At 37.2% G+C, this 24919-nt stretch overlaps 2 protein-coding genes across 12 annotated transcripts in view; one reads left to right on the top strand and one right to left on the bottom strand.

Annotated features, from left to right (window-relative positions):
* The first annotated feature begins 215 nt into the window (after positions 1-215).
* On the top strand, positions 216-8509 carry macroh2a2 (macroH2A.2 histone). 2 transcript variants are annotated; one of them, XM_067385155.1, is made up of 10 exons: positions 216-371; positions 3383-3417; positions 3546-3727; positions 4841-4947; positions 5212-5400; positions 5487-5594; positions 6033-6132; positions 6845-6934; positions 7502-7676; positions 7832-8509. In XM_067385155.1, exons 3-10 carry the CDS (start codon positions 3556-3558, stop codon positions 7995-7997), a joined length of 1107 nt encoding a protein of 368 aa, XP_067241256.1. In that variant the 5' UTR covers positions 216-371; positions 3383-3417; positions 3546-3555; the 3' UTR covers positions 7998-8509. The 2 variants fall into 2 exon arrangements, with proteins under 2 accessions (XP_067241256.1, XP_067241257.1); XM_067385156.1 differs by lacking the exon at positions 216-371 and adding an exon at positions 398-627.
* Positions 8510-11507: 2998 nt separating this feature from the next.
* The window catches only part of gbf1 (golgi brefeldin A resistant guanine nucleotide exchange factor 1), a 91435-nt gene continuing 78023 nt past the window's right edge, over positions 11508-24919 (bottom strand). For 3 of the 10 annotated variants that reach the window (XM_067385942.1, XM_067385941.1, XM_067385948.1), the window contains exons 26-40: positions 24443-24560; positions 24236-24307; positions 24032-24126; positions 23797-23950; positions 23248-23473; positions 22991-23139; positions 22622-22871; positions 20815-21017; positions 19674-19824; positions 19358-19488; positions 19142-19243; positions 18913-19026; positions 15581-15758; positions 15318-15488; positions 11508-13168 (exon numbers count right to left, since the gene is read on the bottom strand). In XM_067385942.1, the coding sequence (XP_067242043.1) occupies positions 12936-13168; positions 15318-15488; positions 15581-15758; positions 18913-19026; positions 19142-19243; positions 19358-19488; positions 19674-19824; positions 20815-21017; positions 22622-22871; positions 22991-23139; positions 23248-23473; positions 23797-23950; positions 24032-24126; positions 24236-24307; positions 24443-24560 (2347 nt within the window). In that variant the 3' untranslated portion in view covers positions 11508-12935. The remainder of the gene's footprint in view (positions 13169-15317; positions 15489-15580; positions 15759-18912; positions 19027-19141; positions 19244-19357; positions 19489-19673; positions 19825-20814; positions 21018-22621; positions 22872-22990; positions 23140-23247; positions 23474-23796; positions 23951-24031; positions 24127-24235; positions 24308-24442; positions 24561-24919) is intronic. The other 7 variants (XM_067385950.1, XM_067385943.1, XM_067385949.1 and 4 more) reach the window with 4 other exon arrangements.

Raw genomic sequence — 24919 nt, 5'->3', positions numbered from 1 at the left:
GCTCTCCTCCGCCTCTTAGAGGAGAAATGGTGGCTTGATAATGCATTATATCCACATAATGTTGCTTATATATGCGTTTCGCATGGATTGCATTGGGTGCGCTCTACTGTATTTCATATCTTGAATGTAATGTATTTTAAATGAGAAGCAGCAGCAGTAGCCTAAAGCCTGCCTCCATCGACAGTACGGTGGTACTGGCTGCTGTAGTTTTTCGCGGTCTCTCTCTCCCTCTCAATTTTTTTTTTTTTTAAGGAACAGCAGAGGCTCAGCACACAAGGACAGGGAATAGGAATACCAGGAACTCCTCCTTATTTGCGCCTGTCAGAGGACAGATATATTTCGTACATGACGCATTTGTAGAGAACAAACAGGTAAATATTGGCACGAGATATTGGGTTGATAAGCGCGCGATGCGATGCATGCGAATGCAGCTCGAGCAGCAGCAGCAGCACACTGTACACGACGCGCGCGACGATACGACAGCGTTCGCATTATAAAAACGAAGCTGAACGCAGCTCGCTTGCTGATGCTATGATTATAATAACAACGTTCCAGTCGCGTCGCGTCGAAACGCATCACTCGCTTGCGATGTATATCGGCTGTTTTACTCTATGTAAATGCAACGAGGTAAAAACAAAATGGGGGTGAGTTGATGTGGGAGGAGCGGGGTTAAAAACCAAGAATATGTATTTGTGAACGACCTAATGTGTTTTGAAAACAAACCTGTGTGGATTTGTGTGCATTTGATTGAAAAACAGTGAAGTGAAGGCGAGGCCTTTTATCATACGTTTTGAATCACGGATTCGGCGATGGCCTCTCGATCACGTACCGCATCCCGACTGAATATAATGGTGTTAACGTGCTGTTGCTGGCAGGAGGCGGGTCTTTCATTACATATACAGTATTTGTAGCGAAACTTTTCACAGGGGGGGAGGAATCGCGCTCTATGTTTATAAATGTTCGCTGTTTATCTTAAAACATGCGCTGCGCCTTTAATTTCGGATGGCAGTGCGGGGTCGCTGCAGGCTGTGCCGAGAGAGCCCTTGTCTGTCGACGCGGTGCTTCACAATTTGAATGCCATTCACAGACCCCGGGTCATATTTTTGCAAAAAAAAAAAAAAAAAAAGTGTAATTTTTATATCTTATTATAGATAGATAGATATAATGTGGGCAAATATTACGAAACCTGTGAAGAACATGTTTAAGAACATTTCACAAAAACAAAAATAGCATTGTTCATTTTTTCAGTAATGGCCATATCCTGCTAATTACACAAATACAAATAAATATGACATGAAATATTTATTTTGGTCTTGAAAATCTGCCTAGCAGCATGACAAATAGCAACAGTATACATTTATATATTATTATTAATGATCAGGAATCCAAGTTACAGTTTATACTGACTAGTTAGCTAACTTAACTAACTAATGTAACATGTCTTTTTATATTTAATGTAAGCTATGTACGTAATAAGTATTTTTGTATTACTTACCTGTTCATTGCTGTTTCTAACTGGGAACTCGGGTGCTTTTTATTGCATTTAATTAATTATGCAATAATAATATAGTAAAGCACAAAGTATATATTGTTTTACATGCATAATAGTGTATTCATACAGATGTAAATTTCATCAGCAGCATATTTTTTTTCCAAAGCCTAAAGTGTACTTCATTTTTCTGTCTACGTACAGTGCACGTGATATGGATTTCGTCATTAACATGCTACGTGCATACTGTACACGTTCTAACGGCGCATGTAAATAAACCTTACATTTTTTTAAAATCACTCCAAATCGTTTGTTCACAAAGTGGCCACACTGCCCAGACTGTTGTTTCAAAGCCATAAAAAAAGAGACAAAAGGGTTAGTTCAGTCAAAAATGAAAATAATGTCATTTATTTTCTGCATAGACAGCAATGGTACTTCCTCTCTCAAGACCCATAAAGGTATTAAAAACATATTTAAATCAGTTCATGTGAGTACAGTGGTTCTACCTTAATATTATAAAGTGACGAGAATTTTTTGTGCGCCAAAAGACACCCAAAATAACAACATTTTAACAATATCTAGTGATGGCTGATTTTAAAACACTGCTTCATGAAGCTTCAGAGCTTTACGAATTGAATCAGTGGTTCGGAGCGCCAAAGTCACGTGATTTCAGCAGTTTGATACGCGATCCGAATCACTGATTCGACTCACAAGATTCATAACGCTCCGAAGCAGTGTTTTGAAATCGGTCATCACTAGATATTGTTAAAAAGTAGTTATTTTGGTGCACAAAAAATATTCTCATCGCTTTATAATATTAATATTGAACCACTTTACTCACATGAACTGATTTAAATATGTTTTTAGTACCTTTATGAATCTTGAGAGAGGAAATGTCATTGCTGCCTATGGAGGACTCACTAAGCCATCGGATTTAATCAAAAATATCTTAATTTGTGTTCCGAAGATGAACAAAGGTCTTTCAGGTGTGGAACGACATGAGGGTGAGTAATAAATGACAGAATTTTCATTTTTGGGTGAACTAACCCTTTGTGCACGCTATCAAACGAAACAGACTTTGAAAGGCAATGAGTTCGGCTGTAGGCATACGCTAAATATTCATGTCAAATTTTTAATATACTTTGGCCTTAAAAAATGGCACCAATTACCTTTTTACTGAGTCAAACTTTAATGACAGGATACAACGTCACCCAAAGGCATGGGATTTTAATACATACAACAAATAATAATTTAAATGTGGAAATATACCATCTCCACTTTCCCAAACCACTGGACACCTGCAGCTTTCATGCATGTTTTTTATTTTTATTTTTTTTAATTCAGCCAAGACGATTAGATCACTCTCTAATTTGCAGATCGTAGATAACCAAAATTTATTTTTTTTGTTAATTTGCTTATTAGTGAAACCTCCTGCAACGGTCCCTTAATACTAGATAGTTCACCCAAAAATGAAAATTCTGTCATCTTTTACTCACCCTCAAATTGTTCTAAACCAGTATGAGTTTCTTTCTTCTGTTGAACACAAAAGAAGATATTTTGAAGAATGTTGGTAACCAAATAGTTGCTGGTCCCCATTGACTTCCATAGTATTTTTTATTTATTTTTTTCATACTATGGAAGTCAGTGGGGACCCGCAACTATTTGGTTGCACACATTCTTCAAAATATATTCTTTTGTGTTCAACAGACAAAAGAAACCCAAGCTGTAACTTTTCAACGTGTGTTTGTATTAGCTTTATTCTTGTTCTAATTTAGTCATTAACATGGATAAGAGAGTGTCTGTCATCATTATCAGAAGCAGATGGAGACTGCTGAGCTCAGTCACATTCAGAGATGTTAATGAATGAATCATTTTGTCTTGATTCATCTGTAGGTACTCCATCCAGTGGCACTGTGAGTCAAGAGGAGGTGGGTCTGCTCTTTCATTCACATGATTGATGTTTTGATTACATGTTGCTGAATGGATTGTTACCTTGCTCAAAAGATGATTATGGAAGAAATGTTTGATTTTTTTTTTTTTTTTTTCTTCACCCCAGCAAAGGCAGGATGTCAGCCAGAGGAGGAAAGAAAAAGATCACCAAGCTGTCTCGTTCTGCCCGAGCAGGAGTCATTTTTCCTGTCGGGAGGATGATGCGTTATTTGCGCACAGGAACCCACAAGTATCGCATTGGCATGGGCGCCCCCGTCTACATGGCAGCTGTCATTGAGTACTTAGCAGGTGGGAATCAAGAAAACAAGCACAATTCTCTTTACCAAAATTTTTTATATTTTCTATTTTCATTATGAATCATTTAATTACACTGGCTGTCAAAAGTTTGAAATAGTCTTTATAATTGAAGCATGAGGGACTTTAATGTATAAAGAAGTCTCTTATGTTCACTAAGGTGGCATTTATTTGATATAAAATACAGTATAAACGATAATATTGTGAAATATTATTACATTTTAAAATATCTGTTTTCCATTGTAATATATTTTAAAATGTAATATATTTCTGTGATGGCAAATCTGAATTTTCAGCATCATTACTCCAGTCTTCAGTGTCACATGATCCTTCAGAAATCATTCTAATATGCTGATTTGCTGCTGAATATACATTTTTATTATTATTATCTATGTTGAAAACTTATTTTTGTGGAAACTGTGATACACTACGATTTAAAAGTTTGGGGTAAGATCTTTTTCAAAGAATAGAAATGAATACTTTGATTCAACAAGGACACATTAAATAGATTCAAGTGACAGTAAAGATTTATAAAGTCACAAATGATTTTTATTTCAAATAATTGCTGTTCTTTTGAACTTTCTATTCATCAAAAAATACTGAAAAAAGTAGTTTCCAGAAAAATATCAAGCAGCAAAAGTTTTCAACTTTGATTGATAAACATAAGAACCATTATTAATAATTGAGCACCAATAATAATAGCAAATCGCTTATTAGAATGATTTCTGAAGGACCATGTGACACTGAAGACTGGAGTAATGATTCTGAAAATTCAGATTTGCAATCAAAGGGATAAATTATATATCATATATTTGAAAGAAGTCTCTTCTGCTCACCAAGACTGCATTATTTGATCGTAAATACAGTAATACTGTGAAATATTGTTACAATTTATTTAAATAAACATGAAAGTTATTTAAATAAATTGTAACATTATTTCACAGTATTACTTTATTCGTGATCAAATAATGCAGTCTTGGTGAGCAGAAGAGACTTCTTTCAAATATATATATATATATATATATATAAAATATATATATATATAAATTGGAATTGCTGATTTGAGAATCATGTGATTTGTGATCTGTTGCTCTGATGTTTTTGTAGCTGAGATTTTGGAGTTGGCTGGAAATGCAGCAAGAGACAACAAGAAGGGGAGAATCACTCCACGACACATCAAGCTGGCAGTGGCCAATGATGAAGAACTCAACCAGGTAATGAATTACATGTTAAAATAGATTGAGGTCGGTTAGGGTTAATGTTTAGCATCTTGTCCAAAAACAACTCGCAGTACTTTTTTTTTTTTTTTTGCTGTAGTCTACCATTGTGGTAGAGCATTAAAAGCAATGAATTTGCCACCTTTGTTTGAGTAGCATTAAAACTAATGTTTTAGATCAGAATTTTGACTTTTGTACTGATAGTTCTAATAATCGTTAATAGTAATAGCAGTGCCATTGTTTTTCTGTATTATTGAATAGTTGCTCAGAGGGGTGACCATATCAAATGGTGGAGTTCTGCCTCGCATCCATCCCGAGCTGCTCTCCAAGAAGAGAGGCGGCAAGGTGAAGGTGGAGACTCAGGTGACCGTTCCGGAGAAGAGGGCGAACCGGAAACCCATCAAGAAACCCAGCAAAAAGAGCAAAGGAAAACCAGGCCGCAAACCCAAAGTAAGTGCAGCGTGATTGAGGACATACATATGTTGCCCTGGTACTATGTTTGTCTGTGAGAATACAACAAATGGTTCTTTATGCAGAAAAGCACAGAGAATGACAAAGAAGCAGATGCCAACACAACAGTGGAAGACGGACCGGGAGAGGGATTTACTATTCTCTCGGCGAAAAGCTTGTTCCTTGGACAAAAGGTGCTTATCACACATTATCAAGAATTTGTCATTTTAATATTTACTTTAACAGTTATAGAGCACATTATAAATGTTGTATACCTTTGAATGCAAGTAATTTAGTAATATATCTAAATACCATACATATAGCTAACATATATAACTTTTATTTTTTATGGCCAATATAAAGCAAATAACAAAACAAAAAAAGCCAAATATATATTGGTCGACCACTAAATGGAACCAACTCTGATCACCAAAGTCTAAAATTCAGAGAAATATTTAAAACGTATCCATCTTAATGCTCTTTTGGAAACTTAACATCCAAAGAAAAAGCACCTTAAAATCATCACAATATTTTTGATTAATTTTATATCGGCAGTAAAATCATGCATTGTGAATACATTTCTGATTTATGTGATTGTATCCATAAGGAGTTAACTCTGGTTTCTTTATCAGCTGTCCCTTACAGAGAGTGAAATCAGCAAAATCGGAACGATCAAAGTGGAGGGAATCATCAATCCCACAAACGCAGAGATTGATCTGAAAGAAGGAATCGGTCAGTACACTACAAGATTATTAACATTAGCTATGTTTCCATTCAAAGTTGCGAATTCAACCATTACAGGCCTGGAAATGTGTTCAAGAGAACAAAATCGTCACTTCCTGGGAAATTGGCACAGAATATCTATAATAAAAATGAAAGTGGCTGCAATCAGGGAAGCCACTCTGGCTCTATTTTCCTACATCATAAATGACTTGTGTCTCAGTGAATGCCGTAATGTGATCTTGCATTCGGATGCCTGGTGTTTGGGAACGCAATAGTGTCAGACACTTCTGAATGGTCATAATACTAAATCATTCTGATGGCAGACTCTGGCTCAGACATTTCAGAATGACCAAACCAACATTTGAGATGCTGTGTGATGCGATTGGTCCACTGTTTAGTCCATTTATCCAATCCCATTCTCCGTTGAGGCAAAGTCATGTGAGTTTTTTTGTTGCGCATCAAAGAATTTATTTGGTAAATGTGTTTCCATTGTTGTTTATGCGCATTTCTTTTTATTGGATAAAAAAAAAAAAGAAGTATCCGCCTTTATTGAGCGCACAAGTTTTCTTGCCGTTTCTGTCCAGGGTTTAAATGCGATTATCCAAAAATGCGTATATAAATAGGTGGATGGAAACATAGCTATTGTTGTTAGCTAATATAAAATTGTCAGAGACCTATTTTTGACACTTGGCAAAAGCTATTAAGTTTTCCTGTGCTACAGGTAATGCTCTGGAGAAAGCAGGAGGAAAAGATTTCTTAGAGACCGTCAAGGAGCTAAGAAAAAGCCAAGGCCCTTTGGAAGTCGCATCAGGTTGAACTCACACACACCCTAACTGACACAAGCAGACAGAAAGCAGACTCAAATTAGTGTGTGTTGTAGAAATGTTCAAAGGGGCAGGAAATGACCTTGTTAAATATTTTAATATATATATATATATATAAATAAAAAAAAAATACAACCGTCATGGAAAACCTGGAAATATCAGTAATATTAAAATGATCATTTACAGGCCTGGAAAAGTACAATCTAAAAGGAAATGAGCACAATCTAAAAAAGTCAGTATTGAATGAGAATTTCTGTAGTACTAAAATATTTAATGGGCTAGATGATACCACTTGTTAGTGCTTGGGTAAAGTAAAAGCCAACGTGCAACATTGGTTTTGTCTGTTGAGGGTCTTTTTGAAGTACTAATAAGTATTATGCAAAGAAAAATAATAATTTTCCTCAGTCCTTTGAGTCTTTAGCCAGAAAATGTGGGAACTTTAAAAGTAAAACAAGAAAGAGGGAAGAAATCTACTGTAGGGTATTGAAGTAAACACATTTCTGTGTGGTGTTGTTGTTGTGACTGGAGTATTTCTTATTCCCTCTGCTTTGCAGTGGCTGTGAGTCAAGCCAATGGGATGGCAGCACGTTTCATCATCCATTGTCACGTCCCTCAGTGGGGTTCAGAGAAGTGCGAAGATCAGCTGGAGAAAACGGTCAAGAACTGTTTGTCTGCTGCCGAGGAGAAAAAGCTCAAATCGGTGGCCTTCCCTTCACTACCTGCTGGACGGTGAGCATCAGAATCATGGGGTTTCAAATGACCTGAAGTTCACTCTTCAAACGCATCTACAAGAGGACGGGTGTTGTAGCTTTCAGATCAGCTCATTTATTGCGTGGTTGTGTTTCGATGAGGTTATGACACCTTTTTGATTTTTGTTTCCCCAGAAATGGTTTCCCAAAGCAGACAGCAGCCCAACTAATACTGAAGGCCATTTCAAACCATTTTGTCTCAGCAACCACATCCTCTCTGAAGAACATTTACTTTGTTCTGTTTGACAGCGAGAGCATTGGGATATACCTGCAGGAGATGGCCAAGATGGACACCAAGTGATGTTCAGTCAGGGGTTTGATTTCTTTGAAAGTGTAACGGCCTCGATGCAGCTCTGTTTTAGCTTTGCATTGACTGGTTTTGTCGGCCTCGACATTGAGGGAAGGTAAAATGAGTTGAACATGAGCTTTAGCAGAGAGTGCATCCAGGCTAGTAAGAGCATTCTAAGTGGAGTGTAGTGCAGCTTGGTGGAAGATGTTGTAGGTATATGTTTTCGACAGCAGATTATTTGAAGGTGTTTAAACAAGGATATTTGTGAGTGATGTACTGTACACATTTATGTTTCACTGTTCTCTTTTAAAGAAAAAACATTCATTTAGACTAGATCAACTTAATCTTCATTGTTTGCCATTTTTATCCTTAGACTGAAATTGTTTTTACATTCCATGTTCAGAGTTGAACTTTTGACCGTTGTTTTTTGGCTAGATATCATGTGTGGTTTCTGACAGTTTTGGTTTATCAAAAAAAAAAAAAAAGTGTTTCTTGTTCTGCTTTGAAATAAAAAAAATGTTTTACACCACAGGATGAGCTTCCATTTATATGAAATGCAAATGCAATAGTTTGCTCAACTATTGTCGCAATCAGATTACTTTTCCCAAAGTAACTAGTAACCTTTAAATGTTTTAATATCCGAGTGTTTTTTCCAAATAAGCCATTCAGGTTACTTTGTTTTCCTATGTATTGGCTGACACCTCTTCCTGTCTCCATGTTAAGAGAAAGTGTGAGTGCAGAGGTGTTGTGTGCGCTGTGTGAACATGATGGTTGCTGATTCAGTATCCCTTAAAATGAATAAAAACAGTGAAATACAAACTTAGAATATTATAAAAGGCAACTAACACAATTAGTTACAATTAGTTAAGGAGTAACGCATTATTTTTAACCCTCATGCGGTGTTTGGGGTCAGGGTGATGCAATTTACAACAGAGATGCTCACTACACACACATGCGCACACAAACACACAGGTGGGCCTGTCGCATAGAATTTGTATGGAGTTTGGCAAACAATAATCAGCCAAATGCATTAAAAAAATGCAGATATGAAGGGGTGAGACCTAACACACACAAACACAACTGTCCATTTTTGCTTATTGCTGTTGGTTTAATGTACTTTTTTAAACAAATAAAATTAAAAATTCTTATTCGAAAGTTAATAATTTTTTACATTTGGTTTATTGAGTTAAATATTTTTTAGAGGCATTTTAGTTATATTTTTGAAAATGTATATGGCATAATTGCAAAAAAAAAACACCTCAAACAACAAAATTCTAACCTTTCACAAAAATACAGGTTTTAATGTATGTTATTATGTTTAAATCTATAAATTCGCAAAATACTTCTAGAACAGCAGTGTTTGTCACATCCAGAAAAAATGAATGGATGTCTATGGCCTTCTGCTGGATATATGTGGTCACAACACTTTCCTGGAAAAACCACTTATTTACATTTCTAACCAGCAGATGGCAGGATTCTGCCTCGAACACCTAGATCAATAATATCCAGAAACTTGTATTTATAGAAACTTATATTTATATATTTTATATTTAAACAACTTATATTTAATTTAGATCATCATTAAAGTGATTTCATAAAAATAATATTTCTTATATATATATATATATATATATATAAATATAATAAATATTAATAAAGCAAGATGCCCCATTGAAATATGTGACATGTAAAGTTTATTTAAACTGCATACATTAAGGCATACATTTAAATTATTGTGACCGATATGAAGGGGGAGGAGAATGTATGCGTGCGTCAGGTTTCTCGAGGAGAAAGTCTTCCGCAAAGGATGCACCTGTGTATCCTCGCTCGTGACTCCTCGGGAAGCTTCCTCACTCCTCGTTCCTCACCTCCTCCTTCAAGGATGGCTGAGCTGAGCTCCATCGGTTTCCAGGTCATAGAATGGAGGACGAAGGAGCGAGGAAACGAGGAGGGATATTGAGAAGCACCCTTGGTTTTTTTTAAATCGGCCATCACTTTATAAGTCGTTATTTTGTTTTTTTGGCGCACCATTGCTTCCTATGAAGGCCTCACTGAGCCATCGGATTTCAACTAAAATATCTTAATTTGTGTTCCGAAAATTAACGAAGGTCATCACACCGCCGGTGGCGAGAGTGTCAAAGTGACAGGAAGTCATTAATTTTCAATGAGAGCTCCGGCGAGAGTGCGTTCACTTCACACCGCCGCCGGCGAGAGCGTCAACAGTCGCCTTGGCCGCCCTGCCAACAACGCTGTACTGTTCGTTCAAACCGCCGCCGACGGGAGGGTCAAAGTAAATGACAAGTCGCGTCAACCAATCGGAAGCCTCTCAAGCGAGGAACTCTACATTCCGATTGGTTGCCGCCAAACCGCGTCATAACTCATTACTATAAAGTTAACCCGATTTCAACTCCCCTCGACGCTCCAAGTCGCGCCGCGCCGCTCTCGCCGGATTTCGCCGCCGGGCTCTCATTGAAAATGAATGACTAGCGTCATTTTGACGCTCTCGCCGCCGGCGGTGTGAACAACTTTTATGAGCTATGACGCGGTTCGGCGGCAACCAATCGGAATGTAGAGTTCCTCGCTTGAGAGGATTCAGATTGGTTGCCACAACTTTCATTTGTTTCGAGGGATTGGGCGGGACTGACAAGACGGCAGTTTCTTTCAGTCTTCTGCTTGTCCTAAAACGCGTCTGTGTTCGTTGTCATCCAGTCTGAAATGTTAACAGTGTTTTTTTTCCGTGGCTGCGTTTTCTCCATATTTACGATTCTTTCCTCCTTTAGTCACTGCCTACAACGTACTGGATCCGTCCCTGGAGTGGAAACCGAAAATAACTCTCTCGCTAAACGTTTACTCTTTAATTCTTGCACCCGGGAACAATACTACAAGTCGACAATATTATGACTGAAAGTTTGCGGAGTAGTATTTCCTATTTAAATGATAAGCATCTCACTGGTGGGAGTGGCTTCTGACGGCAACATGGCCAGTGCATTACGGGTGTTGAAGTTTTCCCCACCTATATGGCAAAAGACAAGACATTAGCCTTTTTTTCTTTTTTTCAATAGCGTTTTATCTCTAGTCAGGGAGCACCAATTAAAAAAAAATCCTATACCATATACGCAGCCAAGTTTTATTAAAAAGCCCATTTTGCCAGAGGTGAAGAACCACCTTCATTAAATGACAAACACAGAATTAGGATATTTTACCATATATTTATTACATTGTAAAAAGTACATTAACTTTTATTCATATATATACAGATTTTCATTGAATTACCTGTTGACTACAGAATTAGTTCCTGATGTATCTAAGAATGCAGTACAACAAGTGCACATAGAAAAAAAAAACGTCCATCTCTTGTTTGTGTTTGTCATTGTTCTGCTGTCACTGAAGTACAGCAGTGACGATCTACATTAAATTACAACAGTATAATTCCTTAAAGCACCTACAGTTTCTGTACTGATCCAAACATACATGCTGAGAGGAGAAACCACAAGTCTCAGGTCATACACTGATCTCTAGATGAACTTGAGCTGTTCTCGGGTGGTCTTGGCTGATGCAAGCGGAGGTGCAGGTCTGAGAACTATTATATTAGTGAATTTTACAGCTCTCTTCTGGCATGAACTTTTTATGAAGCACTTATTAATTCAAAGTGGTTGCTAAACTTCCAGAGCCGAGATCACCACAATAAAGGGATATGGTTGATAGAAAGAACAGCAGAAACATTTATTTGAAAGAACGGATCATGATCATGGCCAGGAGAAATTCTTGAAAGGGAAACTTTTAAAGAGCAGAAGTGCTACAGCGATACAGCATAAACCTGAGCAACAAAACTCTCTTTAAGACAACTTATGAATAAAAAATACCCATCAAAATAAAACAGAACCTGGCATTCAGAGTTCAGCCGGGTTCATTTAGTTGAAAACATTAGTGACGTGTCTGGAATGTTGTAGAGGTGAACGATAATGAATCAGTGGGTACAAGCCATATTTTATTGTTTTCAACAAAAAAAAATATTTTTGTAGACTTAAAGGGACAGTACATCCAAAAATTAACACTGTCAACATTTATTCACCCTCATGTCAATCCAAATTTGTATGACTTACTTTCTTCTGTGGAACAAAAAAGATATTTTGATAAATGTGATAGTCCATACAATGGAAATTTAATGTTCTTTTGTGTTTTACAGAAGAAAGAAAGCCATACAGGGCTGGAACGACACAAGGGTGAATAAATGATGAAAGAAAGTTCATTTTTGGGTGAACTTTCCCTTTAATTTACTCACTAAGAAACCATGTATGGCGAACAATAAGTGGCTACTTCTCTGCGACTGTTTTCTCTGGACCAATTTACGGCAAAGCAATGTAATTAAAGTGTAAAAGCCACAATAAGAAACAATATGAATTGTCAAAATAAATTACGTTTTCTTCATCATACTGTACAGTTTGTAGGTGTAGTTTTTATGGTATCATTAGCCGGACCCAGTGTGCGATACTTCTACCAATCAGCCATTCTCTGTGATCACTGACTAAACCTCACGAGTAACAACTGAGTACTAGTACATTAAAATCTGCTCTGACAGGTGCAGCTAACCTACCAGACCCCCCTGACTGAAATAAGTGTAGTCTCATCAATAATGAACTGTCCTCCATGGTGGCACCTTCCTGTTCTGAATAAATATGATCATCTATGTAACATTTCTAACTGAAGGACATTCGAGTCCGAGCGTTTTGGGAGTTTCTCTGATGTTTGAAACGAAGAGAGGCAACCATGCATGTCAATGTCCTCTCATGCGCTCTTATTCCATGTCCTGCTGTTACATAATTTAATAGTGTGGGCTACAGCTGTGGAGAGTGTTCAACTGCAGGAGAACAGTGAAATCAGATGCTTCTTCCAATGCGTTTCTCCTTCAAACGCCGCGGCACTCTTGACGGCTTACGTTTGACGGGCGAGTCAGTCAGTGGTGGGGCGGGGAAGCAGGGGCACAGGTGAGGTAGCCTCTATGAGAGCCGGGTTCAGAATGATTGGCAGGGACATCGGGGGAACGCCAACTTGCAGCGGAGAGGCAAGGGGCTGCAGGATGAGTGGAGACTGGCCGAGAGGGGGCGGGGACTCTGGAGGACTCATCTTTACTGGAGTGGGTATCGGAGGTGTTGAGGGAGGAACTGGAGATGATCTATCTGTTCCTGCACAAAGAAAAAGGAAGTAAAAAATTTGACAATTATCCAGATTTTGATATACACTACCATGCAAAGTCTGGAGCAAAGATTTAATTTTTTTATTTTATTTAAGAAATAAATGCTTTTATTCAGCAAGGATGCATTCAATTGATCAAAATAATTATAAATAAACAAATGAAAGATTTATATTAATAAATACAAATAAATACTGTTCTTTTGAACTTTCTATTCATTAAAGTAGAAATGCATTACAGTTTCCACATACACTGCCAGACATAAGTTTGGAATTTTTTTTTTTTTTTTTTATCTTTTTGAAAAAAGTCTCTTATGTTCAGCAAGGCTGCATTTATTTGATCAAAAAAATACAGTAAAAACAGTAATGCTGTAAATATATATATATATATTTATATATATATAGTACAGTCCAAAAGTTTGGAACCACTAAGATTTTTAATGGTTTTAAAAAGTTTCGTCTGCTCATTAAGGCTACATTTATTTAATTAAAAATACAGTAAAAAACAGTAATATTGTGAAATATTATTACAATTTAAAATAACTGTGTACTATTTGAATATATTTGACGAAGTAATTTATTACTGTGATGCAAAGCTGAATTTTCAGCATCGTTACTCCAGTCTTCAGTGTCACATGATCCTTCAGAAATCATTCTAATATGCTGATCTGCTGCTCAAGAAACATTTATGATTATTTTCAATGTTGAAAACAGTTGTGCACTTTTTTTTCAGGATTCCTTGATGAATAGAAAGTTCAAAAGAACAGCATTTATCTGAAATACAAAGCTTCTGTAACATTATACACTACCGTTCAAAAGTTTGGGGTCAGTAAGAATTTTTATTTTTTTGAAAAGAAATTAAAGAAATTAATACTTTTATTCAGCAAGGATGCATTAAATCAATCAAATAAAGACATTTATAATGTTACAAAAGATTAGATTTCAGATAAACACTGTTCTTTTGAACTTTCTATTCATCAAATAATCCTGAAAAAAAACATTGTACACAAATATTTTGTACAGTTGTACACATTAAATGTTTATTGAGCAGCAGATCAGCATATTAGAATGATTTCTGAAGGATCATGTGACACTGAAGACTGGAGTAATGATGCTGAAAATTCAGCTTTACAACAGGAATAAATTATTTTGTGAAATATGTTAAAATAGAAAACAGTTATTTTAAATTGTAATAATATTTCACAATATTACTGTTTTTACTGTATTTTTAATTAAATAAATGTAGCCTTGGTGAGCAGACAAAACTTCTTTTAAAACCATTAAAAATCTTAGTGGTTCCAAACTTTTGGACTGGACTGTATATACTGTTACACATGCGTTTTCTTAACTGTTCACATTCACGTAAGACATAATTGACTGTTTACAATGATATTTGGACATAATTTTGTGTGTATTTGTCTATTCAAGTGCAAGAAGACACGAAAGAGAACTCAATTCAGTATTCGTGCACTATATGAGAGGTTTTTGTGTGCGTGCTGTAGATGTGGCCAGCACAGAAAACAGCGCTAAAGTTCAGAATTGAGTTCTCTTTCACATCTTCTTGTACTTGAATGGTTTAAAACCACATTAAAATGTGCATACCAGAATCGATAAGCGGACTAGAAATATTAATTTTACAACAAGTATCTGATTCCCAACCCAAGCAAGGACACATTAATAATAACTACAGACAATCAAAATGAAAAGTGACCATAAAGACATTTATAATGTTGAAAAAATTATTTAAAACAAATGCTGTTAACTGAACGTTCTATTCAAAGAATTCTGAAAAAATGTATCACAGTATCTACAAAAATATTAATCAACACTGATAAGAACCATTATTGATAATTGAGCACCAACAATAATTGATAATTAAGCACACTAAAGACTAGAGTAATGACTGCTGAAAATTTAGCTTTACCATCACAGGAATAAATTACATTTTAAAATATACACAGTTCTTCTAAATTGTAATAATCATTTCACAATATTATTGATTTTACTGTATTTTTGATCAAATAAACGCAGCATTGATGAGCATAAGCAACTTTTTTCAATAAATCTTACCAACTTTTGAATAGTAACCCCCATACCACCCACTCCTAATCAACACGATAACAATGTCTAAATAAAGCTTACGATCACCGTTGGCACTAGGTGTCGGCATATCCTGAGGCGATGCGGGTCTGCTGGTGCTATTTTGCTCTGCAGGGGCAACTGGCACTGGTGAGGGGGCTGGCACAGGGGGAGAGGCTGGAGTAACGGCAACAGATGGTGGGACGGCCTCCGCAGGAACATTACACACTGGTTCTGTACAAAAACCAGAAGGTATAAGTTAACGTGTTATGCGTATGCATCTCAATAAATGGTACATGTGAGTATTGTGTTTGAGTGATCATTGCCTGGGATGACAGCCTGTTTGAAGAGCTCCTCCTTTAGATGGGGCAGGAAACAGTCAATTCTTTCCCAGGTGATTTCCCACAAGTCAGAGTAGCCTGTACGAGAGTCTGCATTGTGAAAGATCCCTGCTGTGTCCATCACCAGCAGCATGTTCTTCAGAGACTCAGGAATCGCCTCAAGCTGTACACCAAAGTCAGACACACTCGTCAGGATTTTTATATTTTATATATATATATAAATAAGAACAAAAAAAAAAAAACTGCATGTATGCAGACCAGCAAAACCCCAGGTCCAGATGGATATCCGACTGAATTCTTAAAATTCTCTACTCAACTTTCCCCATTATTGCTATCTGTCTTTGAAGAATCCTTGTTATCTCACTCTTTACCATGCGTCAAGCAGTTATTTCTCTGATTCTTAAAAAGGAGAAAGATCCCTTAGAATGTAGCTCTTACCACCCGATTTCACTTTTGAATGCTGATACTAAGATCTTAGCAAAGGTCCTGGCCCGACGACTGGAGGATGCTCTTCCAGCGATTATTCACCTGACCAAACGGGCTTTATTAAAAGTCGACACTCTTCAATACAAGACGTCTTGCTAATATAATTTATGGCCCCTCTCCGACTAATACTTTAGAAGTTATTCTATCGCTTGACGCTGAAAAGGCGAGTGAAATGGGATTTTCTCTTCTTTACTCTTAAAAAGTTTGGTTTCGGATCTAGCTTTATATCTTGGATTAAACTTTTATATTCAGCCCCATTGGCTGCAGTACGTACTAATAATAACATATCACTTTTTTTTTTAGCTAAAACGTGGTACAAGGCAGGGCTGTCCTCTATCGCCACTCCTCTTTGCAATTGCAATTGAACCCCTTGCCATAGCCTTGAGGATTTCTACTAATGTCAAGGGGATGTGGAGGGGGGATTTTGAACAAAGTATCTCTATATGCGCACGATATGTTGTTGTTCATTTCTGACCCATCATCAAGTCTTCCGAATTTGTTAAATTTACTTAATGAATTTGGTCAGCTGTCTGGTTATAAAGTTATAAACTTATGCCAATTGGCCCCATGACTCCAGACGTGCTTGCTTTTTCAATACCTTTTAAAATCACTACGACAAAATTTAAATATATGGGGATCTGGTTTACGAAAAACTTCAAAGAGCTTTATAAAGCCAATTATCAACCTCTTTTAGCTAGTATGAAGCAGGATTTTGAAAGGTGGGACTCTTTGCACCTTTCCCTAGGTGGAAGGATTAACATAATTAAGATGACTGTTTTGCCCAAGTTTTTATACATTTTCCAATGTTTACCAATTTTTCCTCACAAAATCTTTTTTTTGTCATTTAAATACTCAAATTACAAGTTTTGGAATAAAAAACGCCCTAGGGCAATGGATAAAGTATTACAAAGGCCCCGCAGTTTAGGTGGTCTTGCCCTTCCGAACTTTTTATATTATTACTGGTCGGTAAATATCAGCGCAATTCTATACTTACTGGGGGAAGATGAGAAAGCCAGCTGGGCACAGATGGAGAAATCATCCATCCGATACAACCCTCTATCAGTATTTTGCTCTAGGCTGCCACTGGCACATTCAGTATCTAACCTTACACTCTCCCCAGTTGTACTACAAGCTATAAAAATTTGGTTTCAGTTTAGACGTCATTTTGCACTTAACAACCTTCCGCTTGCCTCACCTGTTGTACAGAACTACATATTTACTCCTATGACAGATGCAGCGTTTGATATACGGTCAAAAAATGGCATTAGGTTATTACATGATTTGTATTTCAATGACACATTTGCCTCTTTTGAACAGTTAGTCCAAAAATGTACTATTCCTCATACACACTTTTTTAGGTATCTACAACTTAGAAGCTTTGTGTCATCAAATTCAAACTGTTTCCCTCATTGTCCCGCTCCATCTCTCATTGATTCTATTCTTAAATACATGTGTAGAAAAACAGTCCATAAGTAAAGTGTATGGACTACTTAATCTACACAATCTGACTGCCTTAGAATCTTTAAAACAAAAATGGGAAAAAGAAATTGAGGATCAGCTACCAGACGATGTGTGGCAGGATGCAATCCGGAGAATACACTCATCCTCTATAAGCCTCAGGCACACGATTGTCCAGTTTAAAATTGTACATCGTCTCCATTGGTCCAAGGACAGATTGGCTAAATTTAAAAGCGATGCAGACCCTAACTGTGACCGATGTAAACAAGCTCCTGCTACTTTATTTTATATGTTCTGGTCATGTCCGAAACTGCTAGAATACTGGGGCCAAATTTTTGAGACCTTTTCTAAAATGTTTGGTAAATTTATTGCTCCAGACATATCGACAGCAATATTTGGAGTTGCTAGTCTAGATAATAATCCAAGTAGATCCATCTGATGTTATTGCTTTTTGTACAATTCTTGCTAGAAGGCTAATTTTGTACAAATGGAAAGACTCTTCACCTCCAACATATGGACATTGGATTAAAGATGTGATGTATAACATACAATTGGAAAAGCTGCGATGTTCTATGAATGGGTCAAATAAGAGATTTCTTATCACCTGGCAACCTTTGCTGACCTTTGTGGAGAACACTTCTGCTAAAAAATTATTCTGAATGTACATGTTTGTACTGCTAAAAAATTATTCTGAATGTACATGTTTGTATATTATTATTATATTTTTATTTATTATATATATATACTGTTCTGTATAATGTATTTGTTTTTCAGTATCATTTGTTAAAATAAAAATAAACATTGAGAAAAAAAAAAAAAAAAAAAAACTGCATGTGAACACACCGAGAGATCTACAGCCGACTGTCAGCCAGAACGCGTGTTCTGCGTCTGCATGTAAGGAGACTGCTGTCTATTTTTTTTTTCATATATATTTGTCTATATTCGTAATTCAGAAAGGTAGACCGGCACTGCAGGCTGCAGATAAACAAACCGTAAACAAAGCAGTGCGTGCTTACTGTTTTGAATATCATTCATTCCACATTCCACTCGGCTCATGTTTAATATTAAACAATCCACCAGAAACATTAAGGTACATGACGTAAAATTAGAACAGCCTTCTGTCTATACCACCTTGACTCGTTTGGCTATTCTCACACTTCAACTCATTCACTAAACTGAACAGCCATCAGAGTTCTCTCTCTCACCCCACGCCGATTCTACATGCCCCAAACAACCAACAGTGCAGAATACACAGAGAAAACGTAATCTTAAAAACTTAATCAGCTGACGCTTAAAAGCGGTCCGACATTGCCCGAGGGCCGATCGTCAGCTTGGTGTGTTCTGGGCTTTATGCTCATCAGAGATCATCTCACCAGAAGGTCGCTGGAGCCAGCATGCATGTACTTGTCCATGAAGTCTAGAATGGTGAGCCAGAGGGCAGCAAAAGTGGGCAGAGAGAGCAGAGGAGAGAGATGCTGCAGGAAAACCTGAGGAGACCAAAAACACCTATCAAAATCACATGCTGAAATAATCAGCATAACCACCTTTCAATTAATTCATGTTTAAGTTAGGATTAATGAGCAAACAAATCCTATGCCAGACTTTAGAAAGCAATGTGCAGGCCCTCATCCTGGTCTCTTCCATGCCGCCCACATCAGCTGGACTGATGTTGTCTAGGAGTTTTGTCAGCAGAGGAAACAGGACCTGAAGAAAGAGACATCATCATTTCTCAGTACTTTTTTATTGAAGGAATTGTTTCCCAAAAATGAAAATGCGTGTTAAACTCATCAATTACAGATACAAACAGAGCTAGTTCACCTTGTTAAAGCAGGACTCCCACTCCACCGCATCCAGAGTTTGTAGATCATGTACAAGAAGTGCTCTCTGTAGGTAGGTGAGAGCTTGCATGCGGACTTGTCTCCGTGCATCACAGCACAACCAAGCCATACCTACAAGGCCAAAATGCATATGTTAAAGAGAATCTCTGAACATCCAGTTTCATTTATAAATTCAATAAAATTACATCAGATATTACAAGTGAGAGATATTACTTTTTTTACAACAAAACCTAAATATGTATGCATTTTTGATTGACACTAAGGCTTGGTAATATACTTTTTGGCCAGTCTCTGACCTTGAAGGAGTGGACACCAGCAGCTGGACCACAGTGTTTGAGAGTCCGCCTCGATTTTTCTGCCAGCATCCTCTAGATGGCGCTGTTCCTCTGCCCAAGAGCTGTAGATGCCGGCTGCTCGTGTGTGCAGTGTATGCATCAGGTCTAACAACTACATGGGCAAACAGGCTGTTTTAATAATCGCTAAACACTCAGGGAATATCTGGTCTATTAAATTAATATTTGCTTTCCTAACAGACTCACATTCATCTTATTAATGGGGACAAAAGAAATGATTGTTATACTGAGACATGGCATGTAAACAGGTGGAAAGAAAACGAAAACATGATATTGTTTTTGATGTGCACCAATCAGGTTATGAAGATGGGGAAAGCATGCTGCCCTGGGTAAATATCACAAAGAAATGTCTAGGTCAAATTTTAAAAGAAGCCTGAAAGCCTGTTTCTATCAATATGTTATCATTAAAAAAAAAAAAATCTCACTGTCATTACTGTAAAAATCATCCTGGTCAGAAAATTATTTTTTTAACAGCTGTACAACAAATACTACTATGATAATTGGATTTTACAAATGTACTTTATAGATTTAAATAATTTACAATTTTTTATGAAAAATAAAAATAGGCTTGAATTTCTTTAAGCAAAATATGGTAATAAATAATAAATAAAATACATTAGCAGTAAAAGTACAGTACATATGCTTAATTTTAGTTTTGTTTTACATTTTTATTTTTTTACTTGACTACTTTTACTTAATTTTACTTGAAACGACAGTTCATATTTTTCAGATTTTATTTATTACTTTTTTTTTACTAACACAATGTAGTTATTGTAAATAACTAATATTTAACTTTTTTAATGAATGCAGTACATAATAGGATTTTCTTTTTTGTTCTTGTATTGAATCGTATTCCAGCAAATGTGAAATTTTACTGGCATTAGTATTGACAATTTTTTTTGTATTGTAAAAGCTCTAAATCAGAAATGAGGTCAGAAACTAAACAAACCTCAAAGCAAAACAAATATTTTCCTACTACAGAGTTTCAAATGTGAAATGACCCCATGCCCGTCCCCCACCAAACAGATTTGCAAACATGATGATGGACAGATTTAGGAATTAGGGAAAGGGCCATTGTACTTACGTCCAGACTAACCTGAAAAGACACCGTGTGGTAACTGGCTGGCACGCCCTCATCTTCCTCATCGTCGCTATGGGAACGGGCGGGCCGCTGACTCGACGTTTTGGCTCTCCGCGATGCGCCTTCCTTCTCGCGTGGCTTCTTTCGGAGCCGGCTGGATTTGGAGTCGTATTTGTGGCTCTTTTTCTTCTCATGGGTGCGGTACCCTGCGGAAGGTGTGGAAACAATCAACAGAGTGACTAACAAGCAAAATCAAATTAAGTTTTCAAGCACACGCCGCCCCATTCTCACATCTGTCAAGCATGGTAAAATCCGATGCCGTTTGATAATGACCGCAAACAAAGCTATGAGAATGAATCACTGGTGCTGATTTTCTAGCGAGCTTTTCTCCATGTGACTGCCCATCTTCACACCCTTACATTTGCTGGTTAGAAAAATCTGTCTCAGACATATCTCAGTCAATTTTAGGATTGTATCGTAAATATAGTGTTTGGTTTCCAATGGAAGGAGAATAAAGCAGATATCTACCATATCATTATCACATTGCTGTGCCCATTAGATGTTCAAAACTTAAAACTTTGATCTGCCGCCCTCAAAGTGAGCATGTAAGCCCCTGATGACAGCAGGTATCTTCCCAAATAAACAGAGGCCTCTAGCTCATGAAAAGACCATGCTGATTGGCAGAGCAGAGCTATAAAGAACTGAATGAGTCTTGACTAAGCCTACTGTAGATCACCGACCACCCCGGATAGAGGAACTGAGAGGCAGAGTGAAGGATAAATGGAGAGGGCACACAAGACAGTTGAATTGCCCCCGAGTTAAATGACTCACCAGTGGAGCACAGCTCAAGATACAGCACTAAAGAGCTTACAGGCACTGACACATCCAATTACAAAGCCACGGAAGTGAAGCAGACACTCTAATCCCTCAAGGAGTCAAACTTCCAAAATGAAGTTTGAATAAAATGCCCTCCAAAAAGGTTTGTTTGGAATGAAACCCATCATAAAATAAAATCTAATTTGTATTGCTGCAACATTGAATATTTTGTTATTGAGGCAGTGTGCAAACTGGAGCAATGGCTTATGTAAAGAAGAGACAAGATAATTTATTTGTTTCACACGATGCTGGCAGGTTTCAGTGTCGAAGATCGCACAGCATATTCAATAAAGAAAGCAAGCAAGAAATGTTTCACATCGCATACATAAGCACTTTTACCTTTAAAGGGGCAACTATTTCTAACCTTATTAAATGTATGTGTCATCTTTTGTCAAATTCTTACATTTAATCAATTTGCTTTGATTACATTTACATTTAATCAAATTCAATTAGAATAACATGATACTATAGGGTTGTTACCAATCAAATGATGCAGCTCAGAGGTGGCATGAATGCATTTGCACTGGAATTACAATTGCATAAATAATGCTATGAGATTTGTGTCCTAAACATAAAATGTTGAATATAGAAACATGAGATGATGGAGAAATTTTTTTTTAAATAACTAAATCTGCCAGGAGGTGGCAATAAGCCACTGTCTTAATGAGCGAGTCTTTGAAACAATTCATTTAAAATGGCTGATTCATTCAGGAATGAAGCAAGGAACTGTCTTTATGAATGGGTCATTGAATGATTCGCTCAATCTATTTGTTCAAAAACACAGATTCACATTTGTGGTGATATTTAGGAAAAAACATCCAAATCATATCTAATAAATATAACAAAACTTCCCCATATATTTTTGGGGGATTTTTTTATTAATTTAGGAGGCATTTTTACCCCAAGCCCCTGTTAAATTCTGAGAGATACGTACCTCCATTAAGGCTAGCCTCCACAAACACTCGTATGGCTTTAACACAAAGCTCAAAGTTTTCTGGAGTGACGTGGGCAGCATCACGAACGATGAAGGACAGCGAATCCACACACTTGATGAGGGACTTGGTGTCATGCAGACCCATGTCCTGCCCGAGAGTTAAACTGTACTGGTTAACGAGAGGATTGGTCAGTGGCTTTGAAGGTAGGGTCACTGCTGCCTTAGATCCATCCAGGTCATCTTTACCAACCTGCCCAAAACAGAAAGAATTTATATTAGGGGACATGTCTATCCAAAGCAAAATATATATATTGCCCATAGGTGAGGGTGGATTTAGTTTCCTGTCTGGGGTATGGTGTAAACACTCACCACTAGCCAGCCCACATCCACATCGGTAGCTGAACGGGGTATTCTGGATTTACCGTGCTCAGTGTAAACCTCAGAGTCGGACGTGTATCCCCGGTCAAGACTAACTTCACTCTGATGATATGTACTCAGTTCACTATCTGACTGAGCACCTGGAACAAAAGGATACAAGATAAGCCAATCTGGAAAAGGACTTTCAAGCCACTCTTAACTGTCTTGAAGTATGTAAAATGGTTGAAAATTGGGAATGACTGAATCACCTGTGTCATTATCAGGGTTCGTGCTGGCAACCTGCATGGCAGCCGGAGGTTTGACCCCAGCCCCAATGCACTCCACAAGTGAAAAGAGCGTGTACCAGTCATCAGTGCTGTGGATGTTTGCAGCATTGGTTTTGAGCAGCTCATGCAAGCCGTATGCCACCTCTCGACTGACTCTGGACAGGACATGAGACTTCATCATCAACAGCAAGCGAAGAGAGAGTAGAACCTATGCAGAGAAAAGAAGGAAACTGCTTAGGGTCTAATTCAGCTGCCCTTGCCGCCCACTTTCTGTTTGTGTTTTTACGCTTTTATACTCTGCAACACTACTAATTAACATGGTATCTATTTTTTATATATATATATATATATATATATATATATATATATATATATATATATATATATATATATATATATATATATATATATATATATATATATATATATATATTTTATATTTATTTTCTGTTATGGTCTGTTAATCAGTGTTGTTACACAGCTAACACAATGACAGAAAGAGTTTGTGTTGTGCATGACAAGTGTGTGTACCTGTGAGCCAATGTCCTCTCTGCGTAATAAGCGTATAGCAAGTCTGAGCAATCCCACCACTGCTCTCTCGACCAGGAAGCAGCTCTCATTAGCATGGACGCATAACTGGTAGAGGTGATCACGTACTGTTTGCCATACACATGATACTCTGTCCCTGCAAACACATAGCCATCCATATCTTTGTCAAATAGAAAATTCTCAATGCGGTAATGCAGCATGTTCATACATGGAGTACCTGTTTTCAAGAATAATACGTAGCAGCATCTCCAGACAAAAAGCAGCATCTTCTTCATCATACGTTTCCTCATCAGGTGTCACCGAGATGAGAGCCTGGAAACATTAAAAATTACATAATGAACAAACCTTAAAGTAAGACTGTAAGAAACACACTAAGGAAAATGGTTTCTGTATACACCCAGTCTGTAAATGTGGACCTCACCTTCATGAGCTCCTGTAAGGACTCCAACTGCAGAAACTTGCTCTCTGTAATCAGCTTCTCTGGGTCACAGTGCTGACGTGAAGACAAAATAAATGTGAGAAAATTCTTTGATTCACATGTGATGGCATTTTACACATGGAACAACGAGTCAGACTGGCCTTCTACTGCTTTCTAATGTCTTTTGTAAGCAAAATGTGTTGGCTGTACCTTAATGCAGAGCAGGGCAGCTTGTTTGGCCTCCTGGTTCTCAGTGGAGGGGCCTCTGAGCCCAGATTGCTCACTCAATGTTAGCCAGCTCACAAAACTCAATACAGCAGACTCACCCCTGACAGAAGTACAGTGGTCGAAAGGAAAAGATTAAATTATTGTTGACAAAAATTTCCAAGATCTTAAAGCACCTCAATTGGGATTGTTTTAGATTTACATTCAAAAACACATTTGAGTTGAAAATTACATAACTGTGTGTTGTTTAAATTTCGGCTTTTCACCAGGATCTAAAATTCCTAATCAGGGGTTCAAAATTTGACAAAAATTATATTTCATGGATCACAATCAATTTTATGGCTCTAATAAAAGCTGAATGACCCCCAGTCAATCTTTTGGTATTTCACTAGGGCATCACACAAAAGTCAGAACAACTGATTTTCACTTACAAAGTATAAACACTGTGACAAATATAAAGCC

The sequence above is a fragment of the Chanodichthys erythropterus genome, chromosome 5 (genome assembly GCF_024489055.1).
Source record: "Chanodichthys erythropterus isolate Z2021 chromosome 5, ASM2448905v1, whole genome shotgun sequence".
Taxonomy (NCBI): Eukaryota; Metazoa; Chordata; class Actinopteri; order Cypriniformes; family Xenocyprididae; genus Chanodichthys; species Chanodichthys erythropterus.
The sequence above is the reverse complement of the archived record's forward strand: the minus strand, read 5'-3'. Positions and strand labels throughout refer to the sequence as shown.